This window comes from Giraffa tippelskirchi, chromosome 12 (genome assembly GCF_054371585.1).
Source record: "Giraffa tippelskirchi isolate mGirTip1 chromosome 12, T2T-mGirTip1v1.2.pri, whole genome shotgun sequence".
Classification (NCBI taxonomy): Eukaryota; Metazoa; Chordata; class Mammalia; order Artiodactyla; family Giraffidae; genus Giraffa; species Giraffa tippelskirchi.
In genome coordinates, this window is record NC_137286.1 from 12,378,574 (window position 1) to 12,403,092 (window position 24,519).

General features: G+C 52.6%; 1 protein-coding gene across 2 annotated transcripts in view; it reads right to left on the reverse strand.

Moving 5' to 3' along the window:
• Positions 1–23,273, reverse strand: part of RIN3 (Ras and Rab interactor 3) — a 128,577-nt gene extending 105,304 nt beyond the window's left edge. For both annotated transcript variants that reach the window (XM_081548169.1, XM_081548168.1), the window contains exon 1: positions 23,052–23,273. In XM_081548169.1, the coding sequence (XP_081404295.1) occupies positions 23,052–23,095 (44 nt within the window). In that variant the 5' untranslated portion in view covers positions 23,096–23,273. The remainder of the gene's footprint in view (positions 1–23,051) is intronic.
• Between the last annotated feature and the right edge of the window lie 1,246 nt (positions 23,274–24,519).

The window sequence follows — 24,519 nt, forward strand, 5'->3', positions numbered from 1 at the left end:
GGCTGGCTCTGGCCCAGCAGACAGTCTGAGAGAAGGTAGGCAGCCAGGCCAGCTTCTCTGTGGCTTCCGCTCCATCAAATGCTTTTCCTGGACCTGTGGAAGCTGAGCCACAGCTGCTGCCTGGTTCCACCTCTGGCCCAGCCTTTGGAGTCACATGGAGACAGAAGAGAGGCAGCCAGTCGCAGAATCAGCACTGCTCACATGTATATAGTCTGCAAATGCTCAACCAATGCTTCCAGCCCGGTTCCATGGGCCAGATAACTGCATGAGACCCTGGTGGGTTCCCACAGTCACTGGGGCTCCAAAAACGGTGCCTGGGATCCTATTGTGAGAGAGCTCCCTACGTGTCTCCTTACTGGGAGACCAAAAGGCCTTCTGAGGTAAGGTGGGGCATGGGGTGCAGCTTAAGCCCCCGACCCTCGGTGGGTGCCCCCCGGGAAGCTGGGACCGGACTTGGAGGGCCCCTGCCCACAGCCTCGCCGAGGGGAAGTCAGCTCAAGCAAGTCTTCCGGGCCCCGGAAGTGCTGAGAACAGGTCGGCTGTCTCAGCTTGCACGTCACAGCCCACATCAAGGGGTCGAGCGGGTCCACGGCCTTCAAACTTTCCACACCTGTGTGCTACAGGCCCCTGCCACCCGGCGTGTATCAGGCACCACCTGGCGCCCAGCCCTGCCTCCCCAGCTGCCTGCCTGATGCCCACAGCCTTCCCAGAACTGGGGGAGAGCTTCTCCATTCTGTAAACTTTAGCTCACAGGTCCCAGTCCCTTTCCATACCCCAGCCAGACCCTTGAACCCAGCCTGATGAGCAGGTCAGGTGGCTCATCCTGCTGACCTCACTCCCCCAATTCCAGCCTAGGCTAGGGGTGTCCACTGCCATCAGAACCCGGCTCATAGGTGATGGTACCCATTCTGGCCCCAGTACTATGTGCGATTAGGCCTTCAGGGGTATGTCGACTAGCAGTTTAAGCATGGGCTTGGGAACCAGACAGCCTGGGCTGGAATTCCAGCATGGTGGCCTTGGCACGTGACCAAACAATCCTGTCTCAATTTCCTCACATTTAAAATGGGAAACATAAGCTTTACTGCCTTATGGAATTGTTGAGGATAGTGCCTGCCATACAGCAAACATTCATTGAGGTTATTATCACACATTCATTCATCCAGTAATTTATTGAGCATCTACTATGGACCAACACCATTCTAGACTTATCACAATAATAGCCACACACAGTGAAAGAGCACTGACATTCCCCCCCTTCTCCCGCCCTCTTGAAAACTCCTGGGAAATTTCACTGAACATGGAAGTGGTGACTGGAGAAGACAGAATTTGGGGTACCAACTTCCTGGCTGAGCTTGAAGCTGGAAGCAGTGGGGACAAGAACCCAGGTCACCAAGGGCAATGGACAGGCCCCCCATGCATCTCTGTGATACGTGCACATTAAGGTGCTCTGATGCCAGACTTTCCTCGTGGCTCAGTGGTAAAGAGTCCACCTGCCAATGCAAGAGATGGGTTCCATCCCTGGTCCAGGAAGATCTCACATGCCTCAGAGCAATGAAGCCCGTGTACCACAACCACTGAGCCTGTGCCACAGAGCCACAAATATTGAAGACTGAATACCTAGAACCCGAGCTCTGAAACAAGAGAAGCCATTGCAATGAGAAACCTGCACGCTGCAACTAGAGAGTAGCCCCCACTTGCCACAACTAGAGAAAAGCCATGCGTCAACAAAGACCCAGCACAACCAAAAATAAATAAATAAAATTAGTTTTTTAAAAAGATGCTCTGATGCTGTCTCTCAAGGGGTACTTCACCGTACATCCTTTTGCACCTTGTGGATTTCAATCATGGGACTATATCACCCATCTGAAAAATGAACAAAGCAGTTTGGAACTTTGAAAAAAAAGTTCTAGTTAACGGTGTTTCAGATGTGAAACTGAGCCAAGTTCTGTACATGCAGACCTAGAGAACTGTGCCTTCTTGGGGTGGCTCAGTGGCAAAGAATCTGCCTGCCAATGCAGGAGATGCAGGTTCAATCCCTGGGTCAGGAAGATCTCCTGGAGAAGGAAATGGCAACCCACTCCAGTATTCTTGCCTGGAAAATCCAATGGACAGAGGAGTCAGTGGACTACAGCCCATGGGGTCGCAAAAGAGTCAGACACACGACCTAGTGACTAAACAACAGCAACAAATCAATGAACATAAGGCCTCTGTAAATACTATGCAACTTAAAAAAAAAAGAAAAAGAATAAGGAAGCTCTCTGGATACTGACATGGAAAGGTTTTCAGGATATGTGGTTAAGTGACAAAAGCAAAGTACAGAAGAGGGTCTAGACTGTGCTCTCTTGTTGGAAAAAAAAAAAAAAGGCTTATTTGCAAAAAGTCACTCGGAAGGAACACAAAAGAAACTAATAACTCGTGGGGCAGGGGTGGGAAGACTATTTCATTGCATTTTTTTTTTTTTACTCAAGAAACATGAAAATATTGAAATAGTGCAGAAAAAGCCTTGACGCAGTCTGTGGCATTAACCTCTATAAAGATGTCCTTTCAATCCTAAACCAGTTAAATCCTAAACCATTTTTAAAAATCACGACTTCTTAAAAATACATTTTTATTTTGAATCCTGCAAATGTTTTATCTACTCAAACATAAATTAATAATGTTTCCAGAGATTTCTGTGCCAGGCATTGCTCTAACTGCTTTGCATATATTAACTAGTTGACTTTTTCAAACAACCCTACAAGATAACTCTGGTTATTGCTCCCATTTTACAGACGGGGAAACTGAGACACAGAGAAGTTAAGCAACTCACTAAAGCTACAGAAAGTGGCAGCACTGAGATTGGAACCCTGGCCATCTCAGAGTCTGTATTCTTAATCACTCTGCGAAATCCCTCTAGACTCCTATTCACAATGTACGATTGTTAAATGTTATAAACATACAATACAAGAAAGAGATGGAGGGCAGATCTCGTCACAGAGCGGAAGACTTAACACTCTCAAGGTATGACTCCTATGCAAACTGATTGGACAGATCGGTGGAATCCCAATTAGAACCCGAAAGTGTTCTGTGAAAAGTGCCAAGAACATCCAAGACACACTTGAAGAAGGGAGTAGGATTTGTGCTGCTGTAAATCAAGACTTACGATAGAGCTACAGTGACAAAGAAGGTATAGTATTGGGACGGGACAGGCACACAGGTCGGTGGACTAGATAAGACGAGTCCAGAAATAGATCCCCAAACACAGTCACTTGAGGTACATATGGTCACCGTAGAACATTGAGGAAAGGACAAACTTCGCAACAAAATGTGCTGAGACAACTATCTGCATGGGGGAAAAAAAATGTGATCCGTTCTTCACAGCTTATACAAAAACCAGTTCCAGGAAGACTCTGTTCTGATAAAATGTAAAAAGCAAAACAAACAAACAAAACACTTCTAGAAGAAAATAAAGAATACTTTCATAATCTGATGGAAGAGAGACTTCTTAAACAGTGCACACACAAACACACACACACCTCAACCTTAAATAAAATTTTAAATTTGACTGCATTAAAATGCAGACTTTCTGTTCATCAAGACACCATCAAGAGAGTGAAATTTAAGCCCTGTGTGGGAGAAGATACTTGTAACACAAAGTGCTCAGAACTAGATTATACACAGAACTTCTACGCATTGATAAGGAAAAAACAAGACAAATAAGAACAAATAGAAAAATGGGCAAGAGGCTTGAGCTGGCACTTCACATAGAGGCCATCCAAATGGCCAGTGAGCATCTGAGAAGCTTCTCAAGAGCAAAGGAATCAGAGAATCTGGAATTAAAACTTCAGGAGCCTGTGAGAACGGTTGTCATGAGGCAGACCTACACGACCAAGGACTGGGGCCATGGAGGAACCGGAATGCTCCTGCGCTGCCTGTGGGAGTATAAACTGGTCCACGAGTGGTTCTTAATCCTGGGATTGAGGGATTTCTGTCTCCTTCTTGACACTCTTTTTCCACATTCCAAATTTTTACACTGAGTGTGTATTACTATGAAAATCAGAAAATAATGGATGAACATTTCAGAGGAAACAATTAAAATGGAAGAAAAGATGGGCAGGGGAAGGACTTCCCAGAAGGTCAATGTGCCCATCAGGGTCTCTCCTTCACATACAACTGAGTGAAATGTGCAGGGATTTGAAAAGATCATCAGAGCCCCGGCCTGGTTGCCCCTCAGCTACCCCGGACACACTGAGGGAAGAAAAGGGCCTCTGTGCCTAGAAAACAAACGTGTTCCAACCTGTCCCTTACCTCTCTGAGTCTCAGTTTCCTCTTTTGGAAGAAAATGCAAAATATCATTCTCATGAGTTCTAACAGGTGGCTCGGATGGTAAAGAATCTGCCTGCAATGCGGGAGACCTGGGTTTGATCCCTGGGTGAGGAAGATCCCTTGGAGTAGGAAACAGCAACCCATTCCAGTATTCTTGCCTGCAGAATTCTGCGGACACAGGAGCCTGGCAGGCTACAGTCATGCTTATAGGGCCAAGGAGCCGGGCTGACCAGACAGAATTGCGTCTGGGAAAGGTGGCTACCCAGACATAGTTAAATACATAAAACAGGTCCAAAGGAACCAAATTGATTCCAGAACTTACTTTTCAGCTGGCAGGGTTTTCCCTGTTTGTGGTCCAGCCAGTGCTGCCTGAAAGAACTGAATGCAGTGATGGAAACGTCCCATGTCTACACCGTCCAGTGTAGTCGCCATCAGCTACCCATGGTTTTGGAGCATTTGTGCTATGGCCAGTGCAACTGTTACTTTCCTCTAATTGATTTAATTTGTAAAACAGATACATGAGGCTAGTGGCTAACGTACTGGACAATGTGGGTCTAGACTTTTCTATTGTTTAAATCTTTTCAGTGTGTGTGAATTCATATACTGTGTGTGGGATTTGTTTTTAATTAGAAAGAAAGATTAAAAAAAAAAAAAGACAACACGTGTCAGTGTTATGACCATTAGCCATTGCCCAATTTGGAAAGTTCTTCAGGAAGACCATGTCTTCAGTTGTCTGTTCCCGGGTTTAAGGCCCCCTTCTCTCAGGAGTTGCCCACTCCACCATGGCTGGCTGTAAGTCAAGGTCCCTTTTGCACATGGAATCCAGCCCAAACCTGCCCAGACTTGTCCCTACGGAGCTCCCAGGGTCCTCGCCCACCTTCCTTCTGCTGTCTTCTCCTCCCCACATGGGCCAGGTTTGGAAAACAGGAGGCCCGTCAGCTCTGGGGAGGCCCGTCCTTGGCCCCTGCTGGCCTCCCTCCCTCCGGGAGCGCCCCTGCCACGTGGCAGCCCACAAGTCCCACCATGACCTTGGCCTCTGGCCCCGCTGCTGCTTATTCAGCAGTTCCCCCATCATCTGGAGGAAATGGAAAGGTGATCACAACCCTCCCCTCTCGGGCCTGACTCAGGGTTGAGGAGGGGGAGGCAGGAGGAGGGAGCAGGGGCCCCATGATGGACAGGTCTCAGCCCAGAAGGGGAGACGCGGGCTCTCCACGCCCTCACCCAGGCCTTCCCGCTGGACCTCGGCTTAAGTTTATCTTTCCCTCGCCCTTTGTGTCTGGGGCCTGACTGAATTCCCCTCTGAGACCGGCCTTTCAAGGTCTGTAAAATGAGACAGAGAACAGACCCTGAAAGGCCGCGGTGAGGACAAAATGCTGACTGCATCTGGAGCTTCACAGTAGCTCTGTCCGTGGTCGCTGCGGACACGACTGCTGCTGGACAGCTCTGAGCGGCGCAGGAAATGCTCTGCCCTGGAAAGGCGGCCGGGCTCTGTTCCAGCCTCAGCTACAGGCTGGCTGTGTGTCCTTGGGCAAGCCTCCCTCCCTCTCTGGGCCTCAATTCTCTCACTAGTGAGATAAGCGAAAGGATACTCACCCCTCCCTCTTTCAGAGGCTTGCCGGAAGGGTGGCACATGAGTACAGAGTCAGAGGGGTGTGCTTTGACAAAATGAACCCCCATTTCTAAACCAGAAGTGGGGTCACGCCCAGGGCCTGTCCAGGGTTCAGGGCCGAATGCCGACCCGACCCCTGACGCTGCCCGGCTGGGGGAGGCAGGCTTGGGACATCTGCACCTTGCAGGAAGCTGCTGCGGCATCACATTCCTCCAGCCCCTGGCGACACTGAGTCACCCTGTGACCCACCTCACAGCTGTTGTGACCGCATTTCCTCTGCAAGCCCTGTGCACGCCCCAGCCCGGCAGGCCTGACGCTGTCTGGCAGCATGCCTCCTGGGCCCAGGCCCACCTCCCTAAACAAGATGGACATCCCACCCCCTGCCCCCGAAATCCCACCTCCAGGGCCATGTCCTTTTTAGGGCTTGGGTCCCCTCCCCCGTCAGACTTTACAGGGTGCACCATCCCTGATGCCTGAGCATAAGGGAAGTTAGCCGCAGTGAGTTTCCAAGAGCGGAGGAGGCCAAGGCCACTGGCTCATTATCTTTGGGGACCTTTGGGAGGCACTGGAGGGGGGAGAGCGGAAACACACTCCACCCTTCCCAGGTTAAAGTGTCCCCCAGCGACTCCAGGAGAAGGGGGTGGCAGAGGATGAGATGGTTGGATGGCATCACCGATTCAATGGACATGAGTCTGAGCAAACTCCAGGAGGTGGTGAAGGACAGGGAAGCTTGGCGTGCTGCAGTCCATGGGTTGCAAAGAGTCGGACACGAGTGAGTGACGGAACAGCAACAGCAGCGACTCCGAGGGCAGAGGTTACAGGGTGTGACTTTGTCAGTGGATGACAAGGGAGAGACTGGAAGGTGGGGCCAGGCCCCCATTTCTGCACCTCAGGTTCTTCACCTGGTCCATCATATATGGCCAACTCGGGGAGGGGCTAGGAGGTCACTCCCTCCGTGGGGCTCAGCAGGCTGGGGGAGGGTCCAGCAGCATCCCTCCCTCCAGGACCAGGCATACCTGGATCTAGGGCAGGCAGCAGGTCCGGGAATCTTGGGAGGCAACACAGGGATGCAGGGAATTCATGAGTGAAGGCCAAGGCTCTGGACTCGGATAAACCTGGATTCAGGTCCCAAGTCTGCCACGGAGGGCTGAGGGCTTCCACTGAGTCACTTGCTGTGCCTCAGTTTCCCTTCCTGTAAATTGGGCACTGCAACCCCAGCCTCATGGGGCTGTGACAATTAACTGAGAAACAGCTCTTAGCAAAGGGGCCTGGGGAATTTCCTGGAAGTCCAGTGGTTAGGGCTCCATGCTTCCACTGCAGGAGGTACAGGGAACTAAGATCCCACATGCCCCGCGGTGTGGCCAAAAAAACAAAAACAAACAAGCAAAGGGGCTTCACATAACTGCTGTGACTATTAGTGTCATCTATGAATAGCACAGGTCCCTGATTTTAATGCCTAGATCAAAACTCTGCTCCTTAGGAGGCTTCTGTGAGAATCACAGGATGTGATATATTAGCACTGACTGCTCCCCTCTTTGAAAACTGTCCTTTCCAAGCCTTGAATTTCACTGGAGGGAGAGAGGACCAAGGCCCGGGGACAGAGGGATGGTGCCTACCCAAAAGGACTCATGCATTTTAAAGACAGACCATGCATGAGTCGGGCACTTCTTAATCCGGAGGAATGAACTGCTGATAGAGACATTCAGACAGTGCAGTGGAGAGACTGGGACTGACTTATCTACCCGATGCACACACAGTCCACTCTCAGCATCTGTGGTTGGTACATTCCACAAAGTTTGCCATGGACACTGAGTTAGTGGAAACAGAACCACTGCTTTTGGGGAAAACACAGGGGTAGGTTCCCATGAACCGCTGGTCACAACATTTCCATCCACTGATCAAGACACATCTTGTTTTATGTTTGTTTCTATTTAAAGTGAAAATGAAGTCACTCAGTCGTGTCCGACTCTTTGCAACCTCATGGACTATAGCCTACCAGGCTCCTCTTGCCTGGAATTTTCCAGGCAAGAGTACTGGAGTGGGTTGCCATTTCCTTCTCCAGGAGATCTTCCCGACCCAGGGATCAAACCCAGATCTCCCGCACTGCAGGCAGACGCTTTACCATCTGAGCCACCAGGGAAAGATACCGTATTTAATACATATCATTGATTCATTAACCTTGAACTCATGGCCAACAGCGTAACTCATGCCTGAGCGAAGCTCTTCTAACACCCATATTTTCTCCACGGGGCCCATCTCAGCCTTCTCACCCTCAGGAACCCTAGACAGCAGAGAAGCACTGCACTCGGGGGACATTTTAAACAGTGAAATCGTCAACCCAAAGCAGGAGAACTCGAAAAACATAACAGACCACGATGAGGACGGAAACAAGAAGTCACCTTGTTCTCAGATGGTTCAGATTTTTCATCGCTCCGGGCAGGGCTGCAAATGACCTCCAAAGCACTATGATTTGCGGGTTATGAATAAACCTCAGCAAGCAGGCTGATTTGCAAATGCAGAATCTGTGAGTAATGAGGATTGGCTGCATACATCCCTTCATTAGGCTGGCCTCCACTGTGGCCCACCTGGACATGAACCCTGCTCACAAGACAGCATCTGTCAGAGCCTGGGAACTAGCTGCTGTGTCGTCTGAACCGGGACCCAGAATGCCTCTTGCCCTGGAGCCCAGGCCAGGTCCCACTCGACACCCACCCTGTAGCTGCTGAGGCTTCCAGCTGCCACCATGGGCAGTTCCTGTCTGGGCAGAGGACAGGTTTGGGAGGAAAAAGGGGAGGATGGTATTTGTAGCGGCTGCAGGGGAGCCTCTGGGAGTCCCCAAACCTGTGTCCTGAGAGCCTCCTCTGACAGTATCGTGAGCAGGTCCCACAGCCATGTCTTCATGAAGCACCTACTGTGGGAGGCTGCTGGGCCACGTGCTGCTTCGCACAGAGCCTGGCACACAGTGGGGGCTCTGGGCCTCCACGTTGCATGAATGCAGGAAGCAATGGTCAGAGAGGGCAAGGAGCCAGCTCAAGGTCTCACAGCAAGTCAGGGCAGACCTGGGGACGAGTGGAGTGGACAAGACGGTAGGCACTGAGGCCTTTCCAAAGACCATGGGACATGGTTCACGTTTCTTGAATACCTACTACGTGTCAAACTCTGTCCAAGCTCCTTACACACATTAACTCATAGAATACAACAGTAGCTGTAAGAGTATGGAACTATTAGTACCCCATTTTACAGATAAGGAAACTGAGGCGGAGAATAGAATGGGAACCTTGACAATTTGCTCCATGGCCTGCATGTCTAACCACTATGCTGTACTCTTCCCCTCTCAACGTTCTAATATCCAGACAGCCACGGTGGGCCACAACAGTCACCGTTTCCTGGGCAGGTGGAGGGCGGGCTGGCAGGAGGTAAAAAAGGTGGCCTCCTTGTCTCCATGATGCATACCCAACCCACCACCAGGTTCCGTCCTAGATACACTCTGGGGGCGCCCTATCTCCCCATCCCCACTGCCGAGACCCTGGTCCAGGCCTCCATCTCTCCTCACCCCGAGCCCAACAGTAGCTTCTGCCCCATGTGCTACTCCCCCAAACCCCAGGCCCTTCTTCACACAGCAGCCTGATGCAAGCAATCCATGTGATTCCTGTGCAAAACCTGTACCTTACACACAAATGCTTGCAGCAGCTTTATTCGCAGTTGCCCCAGACTGGAAACAACCCAAATGTGGCACAGTGGGCAAATGGATAAACAAACTGTAATACATGCATACAATGAAATATGCTCAGCAATAAAAAGAAAGTTATGCTGATACACACAACACTGACGAGTCTTCAATGCCTTCAGCCAGGTGAAAGAAGCCAGACTCACAAGGCAGCATTCATGTGAAGTTCTCGAAAGACCAAAACTCAAGGATGGAGATGAGTGATGATGCTAGGGTTTGGGAGGGGAGGGGCTGGCTACAAAGGGCACAGGGGAACTTTGAAAGGTGATGGAACTGCTCTATATCTTGATTGCGATAGTGGTTACCTGACAGTTGACGTTTACCAGAATGTACAGAAAAGTTCACAGAAGAGAGTGAAGCTTACTCCATATAAATTTTACCTTGTTATGGGTCGAATTGTATCCCCAGAAAGACATGTTGAGGTCCTAACCCCCAGGACCTCAGGAGTTCAGAATGTGACCTTATTTGGAAATAGGGTCATTGCCAAGTTAAGATGTGCATGCTAAGTCGTTTCAGTAGTGTCCGACTCTTTGCGACCCCATAGACTGTGTCCTGCCAGGCTCCTCTGTCCATGGGGTTCTCCAGGCAAGAATACTAGAGTGGGTTGCCATGCCCTCCTCCAGGGGATCTTCCTGACACAGAGATCAAACCCGCATCTCTTATGGTGTCCCACACTGGCAGATGGGTTCTTTACCACTAGTGCCACCTGGGAAGCTCGAATGTAAGTTAAGATGAGGTCATTTTAGAATGGGGGCAGGAGGGACCCTAAGTTGATGTGACTGGTGCCCTTATAAGAAGAGGATCGACAAGAAGACACCCAGGGAGGACATGGCCCAGTGACCAGGCAGAGACTAGAGTAACGCAGCTGCAAGCACAGGTACCCCAAGGACTGCCAGGGCCGCCAGAAGCTAAGAAGAGGCAGGAAGATTCTACCCAGAGTCTCAGAGGCAGCACGGCCCTGCCGTCACCTTGATCAGAACACCAGCCTCCAGAATGGCGAGAACAAATTCTGATTGTTGTAAGCCACCCAGTTTGCGCTGCTTTATCACAGCTGCCCTAGGAAACCAATACGCAGCCCAACTTTAAAAATGGGGGAACAAGACTGTCTCAGTCTCCAGGGCCTACAGGTTCCAGCTTAAGAGCCTCAGGTGTCTTGTCCCCTCTCCTGCATAGGTCACCTCCGGTCCATGCACAGCGCAAACACCAGGCACACTGGGCCGTGGTACCCGCAACCGGGCCATGCTGGTTCCCCCATCCCCCACGGATACCTGGGAAACTCCCAGATGTCACTCAGCTCAGCTCGGCTCTCACCTCCCCGGTAAAGCTTCCTGAGATGTGCTCTAGTCTGAGTGGGACACCCCTGAACCAGGTGGGGACCCCAACACTCCAGGGGACCATCCTGCATCGTTCAGGCACCGAGCTGCCTGCCGCTCCTGCAGCCCCACAAGACTGGTGATCCTGGGACAACGGTGAGTTGTAAGGTAACTGCCAGACCAGCACCGTGCAGGCTAGAGAGGGGCTCCGGGACTCGGCTGGGTGGGGGTCTAAGGGCTGGGGAGGTGCTGGGGCTTTGGAAAATACTCACACTGTGCCTGCTCAACCCTGGCCCTGCAGAGTGGAGTTGGGGCCAAGCCTGGCGTGGCTCAGGTTTCTCCTGCCTCAGCCTCTACTCTCAGGGCCTCCCACCCAGAGCTGAGCTCGAAGGCCTGCCCAGTCACGCACCTCACTCTGCTGCTCAGGCTCGCATAGCCCACAGCCTTCTCTGCAAGCTCCTGGCAGGCCCCTTTCCATCTCCCAGAGGCCCTCTATCCTGGTCAATCCCTCCCCACATTTCTCCTGGGCATTAACCTGCCATATATTCATTCAACAAAGCCTTGTGTGGGACGCTCCTCTCCAGCCCTTACTCTTGCTTAGCTTGAGAGTGCTCTAAGTCAAGCACCCTATGCCCAGGACAGTGTGGATCTGGCAACCACACCTGTCAGGAGGAGTCACTCTCTCTGCCCTGAGAGCTTACAGTCTAGCGGGCCCACCGAGAGAGAATACACCGTGACAGAGTAAGAAGCGAGGCTCTGACAGGGCTGATGGGTCTTTGCTGACCGGGGTCCTGGTACCTCTGTGTAAACTAGGAAAAGATGCTTCTTGCTTCCCATGGATGCAGACAACCCCTCCTCCACCCCGCACACACACTTGACATCACACAGGGCTTGGCAAGACAGTGAAACTTCAGGGGCCCCTTGTTCCTCTCTCAGCAGGTGCCTTTGTGCAGTGAACAACCTGCACAACCGTACGCAACCACCCTAGGGGCTAAACAGCCTGGAAGGCTTTTTGCAGGAGGCTGGAGGTGGGGTATGTATGCTTAGTTCCTGAGGCAGGAAAGAGCTCAGCACTACCCAGAGGCTGGAGGGAGAGGCAGCCAGTGAAGGCCGATGTGACTGTCCCCCCATCTCTAGGGCCTCACGTGAAGGAGCAGGCTAGGCGCCTGCACAGAGCCGTGGAAACAGCCTGGGTCCAGCTGTGAGAATTTGTGGCAACCATTTCCCCTCTCTGAGCCTTATCTGTAGGCAGGGGCTGGATTACAGGGTCACCAGACCCACACTGAGCTCTGATGCCTGACAATGTTAGCGCCAAGGATGGGAGCCACTTTGGCTCGTGGAAAGAAGCCCCCTGCCTGCCTTTCAAACTACTTCAAAGGCAATTGCCTAGCCTTTCAAGACAGCCCAGCCTGCTCAATCCCAGGATATCTGTGGCCTCTTAGACCAAGGCCTTCAAGGCCTCCCCATACCTGGGGGTGAGCAGACGGCACAATCCTGAGCTGTGGGAGGGCAGCTCAGAGCAGAGTCTTAGAGGCTCCAAATGGGCCTTTTCTACCCCTAGAAAGGGAAGGCCAGCCCTGGCCATCTCAGGACAAACCTTTCCCAAGGTGAGTAGAGAAGTGAGGTGACCACTCAAGACCTCTAGTGGCCAGCGGTCAGCAAAAACCCAGCCTGGCACCCGTAAGTGTTCATTAAAGAAGCAATGAAAGAATGAATGAACGGTGGCAGCCATCAAGGATACAAGCAAGCCCTGTTCGGAGCGGGCCCCAGCCTTTCTTGTGCTGCTTTGGTCGGAGAACCAATCTCAGAACGTCGGCACAGGCAGGAAGTTTCTTCATCTAAAGCACAGATGAAGGGGGCTTCCCTGGTGGTCCAGTGGCTAAGACTCCACGCTCCCAATGCGGGGGCCCCAGGGGTCGGTCCCTGGTCAGGGAACTAGAACCCACATGCCTCAACTAGAGATTCTGCATGCCTCAACAAAGACCAAAGATCTGTGAGCTGCAACTAAGACCTAGCACAGCCAATAAATAAATATATTTTAAAAGCCAACATATTTGGAAAAAAGTAAAGCACAGATGAAGAAACTGAGGCTGAGGGAAGAGACATGGCTGCCTTGTTCAGCAGTATTTAGCTTTGTCAAAGCGCAAAGTTTGAGAGTCAGAACTTAAACCAGAATAAGTAGTCTGAAGCTCCTGGTGAAATCTAAAACTCACAAACACCCAATGGGAAAAACAAGTTTGCAACATAGTCCTTGAAATAAGAGGCTTAGTCGATGCAAAACATCTCTCTCCTCTCCCCCTTTTCCTCCTTCTCATCTCCACTGGGAAATATAGGCTTGTGGGTAGCCCTGAAAAGCAGCTTTAGTGTTTCTGGCATATACTCTGGTGCTAAGTGACAGGGGATAAATTTTTTTGTGTGTCAGGATTAAGTTTGTCTGTGATAGAAAATTTTAAATAATAGTCATTTAAGTAAGGTAGATATGTATTCCTCTCTCATACACAAGTCTGGGTAAGTAATACAGGGCTGGGATGATACACCAACATGTCTGAGAGCCTTGATATATTTATATATTATATTGTTGCTCTACTCTGCATAACTTCCATTCTCAAATTCACCCCAGAGTCCAAAATGAGTGCTTCAAGTCCAGCCATTACGTCTATATTCCAGCCAAGAGGAAAACAGAAAGGCATGACCCTTCTCTTGAAGGACATCACCAAGCAAATTTTACTCCCCATATATTTTTCTGTCCAAATCTAATTGCATAGCCACATCTAGCTGAAAGGAAATTGGGACGTGTTTAGCTAAAATTTACACACAACTAAAATTCAGGGGGCCAATCAACAGGCTCTGCTTCACCCCTGAACTCAAATACTCCAAGATGATGGCAGATGACAAGGAAACAGTCCCCAAACCCTAGACCCACAGAAGTTTTCAGGAGCTTCATTTAAAACAGAGAGAACTTGGAAAAAAAGTTGACATATGTTTATGCCTATTCCAACCATTAATATGATCATAACATGATGAGGTCATCAAAGATGATAGGTAGGCAACATACCTCCACAGTACGGCATGCAGAAATACGTATAGGAAATAACACTCAGTAAAAAAAGAGGAACACAAACTAACAAATATACATAGCTCAAAACCATGTACCAGAGATGGAAATTAAACAAACATGCATTTGGACTGGGTGTAGCCTCAAAAAGATGACATGCTTGATGCTTTACATTTTACTATTTTTTATGTCTATGTGTGAACTTTTTCAGATATAAAATGTTTTGAAAATCAACAGCATGCATGTGTGCACGGGCTCACTCACACACACACACACACACACACACACACACCCCATATACAGACAGGCAGCAGCCCTTACCTGGTCTCACAGCCCAAATAACTAAGAACATCCTCTCATGTAACAACCCTGCGAGGCAGGAATCATTGCTCTGCTTGGCAGAGGAGGAAGAGGAAGGTGTCCTGGCAGGTACAGGTCAGTGACTTGCCCGGGGTTGCCCAGCTCTAAGAGGCAGAGCAGACCTGTGGTCAAATTCAGCTCCTCCACATGTAGCTAAATGGCCCTGACTCCCTTTCCAGTCCCATTGCACAAAGAACCCTTCTTCCCTGTCCCCAAACCAGGCTCTTCAGGGCTGCCACACATAGCCTGTCCTTCCTACTTTCCCTCTTCATGCTTTTCTCCTAAGATATCCTTCCTGATTTCAGTTAAAATCCCACTGATCCAGGGCTTCCCTGGTGGCTTGGTGGTAAAGAAATATACCTGCCAGTGCAGGAGACACGGGTTCAATCCCTGGTCCAGGAGGGTCCTACATGCAGTGGAGGAGCTAAGTCCGTGTACACAACTGCTGAGCCTTTACTCTAGAGCCCGGGAGCTGCAGCCACTGAGTCCACATGCCCTAGAGCCCGTGCTCTGCAACGAAGAGCAGCCCCAGCTCATCATAGCTAGAGAAAGCCCACACAAAGCAACGAAGACCCAGCACAGCTGAAAATAAATACACAAATCAATAAATAAAATTAAAAAAAAAATCCTATTCATCCTTCAAGACCTAATCCAGATGGCACCTCTGCCAGGGAGTCCTTCCTACTCACCACAGCCAAGTGTAACAGAGCCTCAGCACCTCTGTACACAGTGCCCTACAATTAGGTACATATTTCGCTTACTTTCCCTAGTAGATGAACTGAAAACTCCTAGATGTCCAACCAATATTTGCTGAATGAATGGGTGTAGTGGGGGAACAGATGGAGGGATAAAGGGATGGAGAGATGGAGAGCTGGGTGCATGAGTGGATAGGTGAGAATGGCTGAGATTCCACTGGTTTCCCCAATGGTTTCATTGGGGAAAGAAACTCTGAAAATATTTCAGACAGTTGTTCTGTCAAAATGACATGAACAGAAAGAAGCAAGCATAACAAATGCTGTCATCAGGTGCCACTGGCAGAGAGGTAAGTCTTTGCTCTGCAACGCATGCGTGCTAAGTTGCATCAGTCCTTGTCTGACTCTTGGGACTCTATGCTCTGTAGCCCACCAGGACACCAGGCTCCTCTGTCCATGGGATTCTCCAGGTAAGAATACTGGAGGGGGTTGCCAGGCCCTCCTCCAGGGGTCAGGCTCTTCCTGACCCAGGGATCAAACCCACATCTCTTACGTCTCCTGCATTGGAGGGTTCTTTACCGCTAGTGCCACCTCGGAAGCCCTTGAACTGCAGCATCCCCAGGGAAAGGTACAGTACCATTTTTGTCACTGATTGAGATTAAGAGGGCTGGGGCCATGGTGGGTGGGGAAAGAGATCCCCAGTGTATTCCTCCCATCCAAGTACTAACCAGGCCCGACCCTGCTTAGCTTCTGAGATCAGACGAGATTGGGCGCGTTCAGGGCGGTATGGCCGTAGACCCCAGTGTATTCCTTTTTGAGAGCTTTTTCCTTTAGCCAGAGATCATCAGATTGTGAATTTCAGATGCAAAGTCCTTTACTTCTTTGGTCCCTGGAGGTGGGTGAAGATGCACATTTATTAACCCAGGGAACAGCCCAGCCCTGGGAAAATCTGTGCAGGAGGGGAATGCATCTCTGCTACCCCTGGGGTCTCCTCTTCTTCTTCTGGGCTGTCCCTCTCCATCCCCCTTACTTCTCTTTCTGCCTTGAGGAAACAGGCCCTTTCATCAGCCCTGACACCTGATATTGAATGTTGTTAGTCAAGGAGTTGGGATAGTGTCTGGCATTTGAAGTCCCATCTGTTAACTAGGGAATAAAAATTTCTTGGCTTTGATAAAGATCCCAGAGTCAGTGATGAAATGGGGGTAAGTGTCCCCTAGGAGAGCCCCTCTAGGGCAGCCCTTCCGCTCCTGGCTCCCTCTCCTGGAATCCCGAGCCTCCCAGGGCTCCAGGCTAGCAGGTGGAGCCAGGTTCTAGGGGAATCTCACGCTGCCTGGTCCCAGGTCAGGGAGGCAGGGGGCCTTGACCTCGGGCGGGCAGGCGCCGTTTCCCCATAGGATGTGGCCTAAGAGAGCGCTGGTGCCGTGCAGACGGCAGCAACAAGCCTTGACCACAACCGCTCCAGAGGCAGTTTCTTCTAAAAGGGAACTGACATTTCACAGCAGGCTGGGTGGGTCTTCAAACACGTACAGACTGAGCTAGGGGCACCCCCAGGAGCTACCGGTAAGATGGGGCAAGGGGCCCTGCCACCGCCCTCGGAGCTCCTGACCACCAAGCTGTTCCAGCCTCGGGACTGGCACGCGGCTGCTCGGGGGGCCTCACCGGCATGTGGGGAGAGACAGAGGCAGCGGTCATGACGGCGGCTTGCAGATCCTTCTATCTGAGGCCTGAGGCTGACGGCCACATGAGTATGGGGTCAGTAAGGCCCTCCCACTGCCCTGTAGACACCCCAGCTAAGGGAAGGCCTCCTCTGTACCTACCCATCTCCTTTCTTCTCTTTTAAGGCCACCTTGGCAGGAGGGAAAGGGCAGGTTTCACTGTATAACAGTGTGTGTATGTGTGTGTGTATAGCAGGCACACTGTGTCCTCAGATCCCCCTCCCTCTTGCACACGGATGGCCTGGCTCTGTCCGGCAACAGCGGGGGTGCTGTGGGGAGGCTGGGCCTGCCTAGCAGGGAGCCCCTTCCCTCAGCTGAAGGGCCTGTCCAGCCCCCGTCCTGGGCCTTTCCTCAGACTGTGCCCCTCTCAAACCCTGTCAGGAGCAGCCTTCCCAGCCAGGAACCCCGTGACACCAGGCTGTCTGCCATCTCGTCCACATCCCCACGGCTCCCACACCAGCGGGCCAGGGCAGGGCCCACTCGTGCGCATCCACTTACACTCAGAGAAGCCCCTCCAAGGAGCCTCTCCAACTCCCTGACCAGGTGGCCAGTGCTACCAGGAAGTCAGGGGCCTCTCCCCAAAGCGGGCTCCCCAAACCAGTACATTTTTTTTTTTTCAAAATGAGTTTTTCAAAAATCACCCCACACCAGTGAAAAGACACTTTCTTCCAGGCACTTGATTAGGGTGACGACCCAGAAGTCTCCTTTCTGAGTCTTTGTTTCTTATGCAAGTATATTCTAGATGGTTCTAGAAGAAACATCAGAGGCAAGGAGAGCTGTCTCATCTCCAACTGGCACTCCAGTATCACTCCAGGATACCAGCTTCTGCTGCCTGTTGGCCAGTAATTCAGGGAATCACTGAGTCAGATAGAGCAGGGTCTTAGAGATCCCCGAGTTCATTTTTCAGGTAGAGAAACTGAGGCCCAGGAAAAGTAAGGGACTTGCTCCCTAGAGAAAACCCCAAACCCCAGAACAGCGTGGGACCCTAGGATATCCTCCAGCCCTACTGATGTTCTTAGCATGCAAGTCCTGAAGCAGCTTCAAAATCAGCAAAGGACCAAATCACCAGGCCGACTCTCACGAGAAGGGGGTACAAAATGGATAAATTCCACTGAAGTAGCTCGAGCAGTGCTTCTCAGACTTTCCTCCAGCAACTTCTTATTGTGACAAAAAGACATTAAAAACTAACAACTACCATCAATGTGCCCGATATTTCATAAAAGAAAGGAGGCTTAATACAGCGAGAAGACCTAATCTCAGAATAAGGAACAGTGCTGCCCTGGAAAAGATAGTTTGGCAACCTTGACTGATAGACATACACACACGCACGCGTGCACACACACACACACACACACCCCACCACCACAATACATCATTTTCCCAGCTTCTCAGTGGACCACAAACCTTCATGACCAGCCAGGGTCCCCCCAGATCCTGTCCACTCAGCTGACCCCATTCTTTTGGCGAAGATGCGTGTCTATTTGTGATCCAGAGCTGGACCGGCTCTTTTCTGGGTCACCTCCCGCATAACTGTGCTCTTTCTGGGCACACAGGTGCCCCGAACCCCTAGAGTAACCTGGGCAAAGAATGGGGCCCGGTGAGCAGTCCTCTTCCTACTCCTGCCAGTCTCTCCCTGGCCAGAGCTGGTCTTCCCTGTTCCCTTTGACCCTGCTGCCTGATAACTTGGGGGGCAGATTCCTCCCCTCCTGGGCCCACTCTACACGTCCCACCTCAAAGCCTCTGCTCGGGCACTGCTCTCCCCCGAACCTGCCCCCCACCCCCTCCCCGGCTGCCCACCCACTTCCGCTTCTGTGTCACTGCCTGGCTGACACAACCGAGGGGACGACTCTCAGGAGAGAATCTCGCCATGACAGATGGAATCTGTGAGCAGGTCTGAAGGACGGACTTTGTGGTTGTCCGGGAACTGCTCTTCCCTTCCCTCTGCTCTGGCCCATGGCTGGGAGGCTGACAGAGCTCGCCACAGGCCAGCCCAGATGTCTGTCTGTAAAAGGGAGCTCCCGGGAGACTTGAGAAGGCAGCCGGGGGGCCCGGGGTGGGTGCTCCCTCCAAATATCAAGCCCATTCCTGGTTGGTTTCTGACTTGATTTCCTGATCTCTTGGATTAAAATGCAGGTGATCTCGTTGTATTTTAATACTTACTGCCTCAGTAGAGATGACAAAATAGGGACCCGGGCCCAGGATAAGGCCTGTCAAGTGGTAGGGATGATGGGAAGGGGGCCAGGAGTAAACGTGCTCAGACTCTCCCATTCCGAGCAGCCCCTGCACCCCTACTCCCTGCCCTTCTATGTGCTTCCCAGGGGTGTCTTTCCACCTCCCAGGGGTGTACTGGGGCTTCTCAGGGCCTGAAGTGAAGGTGTCTTTTGCTTAAGCTGGTGAGGTATCATTTGCTTCCTGTGGGTCAGAGTCTCTTTTAGGGTCTGGAAGGGGGTGGGTATCCCAGCTGAGTGCCAGCCAGGACCATCTGGGAGCGTTAGCCCCTGACGGCAAAGAAACCGGTGTCAGTGAGCTGAGCGGTAGTTGGGACCCTGAATTCATCACTGGATCCTGTTTTGAGTGGGCCTCACCCAGGAAGAGCCCCCACCCTAGCGCTGGGAGTGGCTGAGGGGCTCCTTGAGGCATTTGGCACGACCCCTACAATGGATCAGGCATGAGGGAGACAGCCAAGGCTCTCTCAAAGCTGGGGCCTTGTCCTGGCAGCCCCTTGCAGGCCCAAGGCTCAGGAGTCCCACGTTCTAGGCCCAGCTCCCCTGATCTTGGGTAAGTCACTTCCTCTTTCTGGGTCTGTTTCCTTGTCATATGAGGGGACTGGATGAGGTCTGTGAGGGCCACATTTTTCCAAGAGTGGGCTCTTTTTTCAAATAAAATCTTAAACAGACCCTTAATTTATCAAACACGAGAAAGCGTGTGGGCTCTGAGCACACACATCCCCAGCGACCCCGCCACTCAGTTAGGCGTCTGGTCGCCCGACAGTCACAGCTTCACCAGCCTCACCTCATCTCCAATCCACCAGCACAGCCTGGGGCTCCAGCTTCTCATGTCTCCACTCCCCACTGCCCCTGGCCCCAGCCCTCTCTCCCGACCACCACAGGGGCCCCCCTGCTTCTGCCCCTATTCTCCCCACAATCTGTCCTCAATACAATCCAAATACAAGTCAGGTCACCCCTCTGCAAACCCCACCCATGGCCCCCTCTGACCTAGAGCACCCTTCAAAGCCTGTACCCCACTGGCGAGTCATTTTCTGTCCTCTTCTCCCCGACTCCACTCCAGCCTCCCTGGCCTCCCTGTGTCAGACACACCAACCACAACCCCCCACACACCCCAGGGACTTGACTCACTCTCCCCACTTCCTTCAGATCTCAGCTAAACACGCTCTTCTTGGAGCAGCCTTCCCTAACCACCTGCTCCAGAACAGCCTCCCTGGGCTCCCATACCCCTAACCCTGAATTTCTGTCTTTCCTGCTGGGAAGGTCAGCTGCAAGCCAGCAAGGGCTCAGTTTAAGGCTGGGCCCCCCTAACCACCTGCTCCAGAACAGCCTCCCTGGGCTCCCATACCCCTAACCCTGAATTTCTGTCTTTCCTGCTGGGAAGGTCAGCTGCAAGCCAGCAAGGGCTCAGTTTAAGGCTGGGCCCCCCCTCCATCTAATGCAGATACTACTTGTGGAACGAACACTGAGTGAATAGAGGAAGAGAAGTGTCTGCATCCAGAGTACTGGGCAGCCTGTCTGCATTTTCCTTCTCCCCAGCCGGTGTTTCCAATAAGCAGCAGACGGAGCTTGCTTGCCAAGATCCTCATACTCCTGTTCCAGGGGGCTGACATCCAAGCCACCCCCTCCAAGCCCCTGGGTGTGGGGTGGGAGGCATTCCCCTAGCTGTCTGGATATCCATCTCCTACCAGCGAGGAGGAGGGGGCTTTGGGAGCCGGGTGGAAAACTGAGCTCAGCTGAAGACTTGGAAGCCGCCCTGAATGGTTGGCAGGCTCTGGGGGAGGCCTGGAGGTGAGGGGGTCATAGATTATTGCCCCTCATAATCTTTGGGTACTGTAACACAGGTAGATGTGCAGCTCAGGGGCTGACAGAGAATGCACAGGTGAGACTGAGAATTGCCTTCTAGTATTTGAGAATGAAGGATTGAGCCCCTCTGAACAGGGTTTCTAATGGTACAAGTTAGAAGCAGGCAGACTTTCTCCGATATCTATTGGAAAGACTACCACAGTGGTGGTAAGTTCCCCATCACTGGAGGTATGCGAGCACCTATCAGGAATATTGTCAATGGGATTTCTGTACTGGCCGCAAGGTTAAATGAGATACTATCTCAGAACTCTTCCAACTCCAAAGATCCTCTTAAATAAAGCAACTTTTTTTTTTTAGCAACAAACCAATATTCAATTACTATTTATGGTGGATGGGCCCCACACAGTTTAAAGTAAGCTTGCACTGGTGTATTAATCCTTGGCTGCCTGTGGATAGCTACTTAAATAGTAACTTATCCAATCCTCATAACAATTTTAAGAAGCAGGTGTTATTATTACCCCCATTTTACAGATGAGGCCAAGGCCATCCCATCCTAGTTAAGCAGTTGGCAAACAGAGGTTATCAACAAATGATAATAGCAGTAATAATAATAACTGTTAAAAGTTTGCCCTCCACCCCAGGTGCAAAACTTCTTATGCATTATCTCATTTAATCCTCAACTCTAAAGGATAGTTATTATTATATATCTTCATTTCCTAGGTAAGTAATGAGGCACAGAGGGGTTAAGTATTAATAACTGACCCAGTAATAAACAGAGAAAGGCAAGAGGAAGTGGGTAAGGAGAGGTCAACCTGGGGAAGATATGGGAAGTCACAGAGGTTGGCACCCTGGCCCCTCACCTCCCCTTCCTCCCTGGGAATCTCCTCCTAGGTCCACCCATCAGTATTGGGTGCGGTAGATACTTGGTTCTGGGCAGGCACCCTCCCCAACAGAATTTCCAGTTCCTCCAGCGGATGACATTTGTCTTTCCACTTCCAAGGGAAAGGATCTAGGCTGGGACGGAAATGGGGGAGGGGGAGGAGGGAAGGCATTCGGATCTAGTGCTCCCAGGTCCCTCTGAGACACCCCTCCCACTAGCCTAGGGCCAGTCACCCCCAGCTGCTCCCCAATTCGGGGCTGCCCAACAACAGCCCACCGCTCTGTTTTAACACTGGGGAAAACTGAGGCCCATGGAGCTGAGGTCACAAAGCTAAGACAGGCAGCAACTGGGTGTCCATCACATAAGTAGCTCGAGCCTGGCTTCCCCCAGGGTGCCCACCATCCTTAATCCCCAGAAAGGTTCTAAGAGGTTTGCCCAGTAATCTGCCTCTGAACGGGAACCTCTTCAATCCACTGAAGCTTTCCCTGGGCGCCGGCTGGGTTGAGTCGATCGAAAGAATCTACTTCGGAGCGCAGCCCTGAGCAATGTCCAGAAGTCCGAGGGTGCGAGATGGGGGTGGGGGACATGAAACCAGACGCTGGAGACCCCTCCCGAAAGCCGGTTCCCAAACCGGTTTGGCTTCACGCATTCCAAGCAGCGCCTCCTCCCTTCCGTAGGGGATCCCTAAGGCCACGCGCAATTCGTGCGCCCTGGACCCTCCCCAAGCCCCAGGCTTCGCAAAGGCCGGTCCGAAGGTCACTGTCCTGGAATCCGCAAGATGGGTGGGGGAGGGGATCCTGGTGGGTTCTCGGTCTAGGCGAGCGGGTGGGCTATTAGGCCGCGGGCATGTCCAAACTTACGGGGACCCGGGTCCTCGGCCCCACGCGCGGCCGAGTGCCAGCACCCGAGGACGCGCGCGGGACACAGGCGAAGCGACGGGCGCGGGAGGCTGGAGGGGCCCGGCCCGCGAGTGATCGCATCTGAAGTTCAGGCGGGACCAGAGCCCGGGAAGGGGGCCACGTCCACACAGCCCCTCCGCTTCGGCTCTGACAGATAGAGACGACCCTCAGATACCCACCAACCTAGCCCCGGACGTGCCGGCCGGTTTTCCGGCGAGCGACATCTGGGTTTAAAAGTTTCGCCAAGTCTTTGGTCGTGCAGAGGCACCAGGGCCGCCCCCTTCCGCGCAGTACCGGGCGGACCGGCCCGAGCCGTGGCCAGGGGTTCGGTCTCAGTCCAACACCCCGAAGTCCTGCGGCCGGGCTATTCCAGAGCTCCGAGCGCTCTCGGGGGCGGGAGGGACGCGGGACGAGCGGGGCCCGGGGACACCGAAGGAGAAGGGGGGGCCGTGGCTCCGCACTTACCCCACGGGGTCCGCGCGCTCCGGCGCCCCTGCTCGTCGGATCATGCCGCCGGCAGCTCCGGGACGGTGAAGGCAGGGGCTCAGGCGCCGGGTGGCGCGGGTCGCGGGGACCCGGGCGCCCGCATGATCCTGGCGCTGCTGCCCTGGGGAAGGGCCCGGGCGGGCACCGTCGCCAGCCCCGCGCCGAGTCGGGAAGCCACCGCCGCAGCCGCCGCCGCGCTCTGGGGCCCTAGTTCCCTCCACTTCCTGTATCGGAGCGAGCGGGGCTTTCAGGAAGAGGCTGGCCTTGGTGGTCAAGGGGTTTTTTTGTCAAAAGCCTTTCGGCAGCGGCTCGCGGCCCGGAGCCCCCCACCCCCACCCCCGGGGCCCTCGGAAGCCCCCGCAGCCGCGCCCCCTGGGCTGGGCTGGGCCTGGCGGCCGGCGGCGGCGGGTCGGAGCGCCCAGCCGCGGGGTGCTGCCTGCGCCGCTCCTGCGGCTCCCGGAGACCGGGGACAAAAACTTGGAGAAAAGTTTGCAGCTTGGTGGAGAGTCCCGTGGGAAGCAAGGCGCTTCCGCTCCGGACCGGCAGGTGGGGAAGCCGAGATCTACGCAGAGCACTCTCGCGCTTTATCTCCTGCCCGCAGGAGGCTCAAAATGCCAGAGGACATTTCCAGACCAGAGGCAGAGCGCCTCCTCCACGTCTCTGACAGGTGGCCACGCTGCCTTCTCTTGAATGCCTCCAGTGACGGTGAACTCACTACCTTACAAGGCAGTCTGTTCCTCCATCAAGACAGGCATCTAATTCACCTATTCTGGGTACCACGCCTAGATCGGAGCAGACGGAGAAAGCCAGTCAGTTTACACAAATACAACTGCAGCTACTCTAGTGGGACCAAGAGGCTTCTCCTAAAGGCCTGGGCACTCAAAAATGCCTCCTGAGCCCGGGCTGCCCTCAGAACATCTCACAGCGACTGGTCAGCACTAAACCCTACAGAGCAACCTCAGTCTAATGCAGGGTTCCTCAGCCTCCGCACGATTGATATTGGGGGCCAGATAATGCTTGGTTGTTGGAGCTGTCTTGTGTCTTGTAGGACAGCCTCTGCCCACTCTGCCTGTAGCATCACCCTCTGGGGTTTGTAACAACCCCAAAACGTCTCCAGACATTGCCAAATATCCCTGGTGGCTGGCCACAATCATCCCAGTTGAGACCCACTGGTCTAACATCTTTATTTCACAGATAAGGAAACTGAGACAAAGGAGGTGACTTGCCTGAGGCACAGGGCAAGGTGAAGTGCCACAGAACTGAGGCCCAGGGCTCTGGTGAAAGCATTCGGAAGTGAGGCCTCTTTGCCCTCCCTACCCCTGCTTGCTCATCTGTAGAAGTGATATGTACAAGGGGGGGGGTGGTGAGGGGGGCACTCCAGGGTGCCATTATTATTAGTCCTCTGCTGTTGCTAAAACCAGCCTGTAGGCCATTCCCAGGGCTCCCT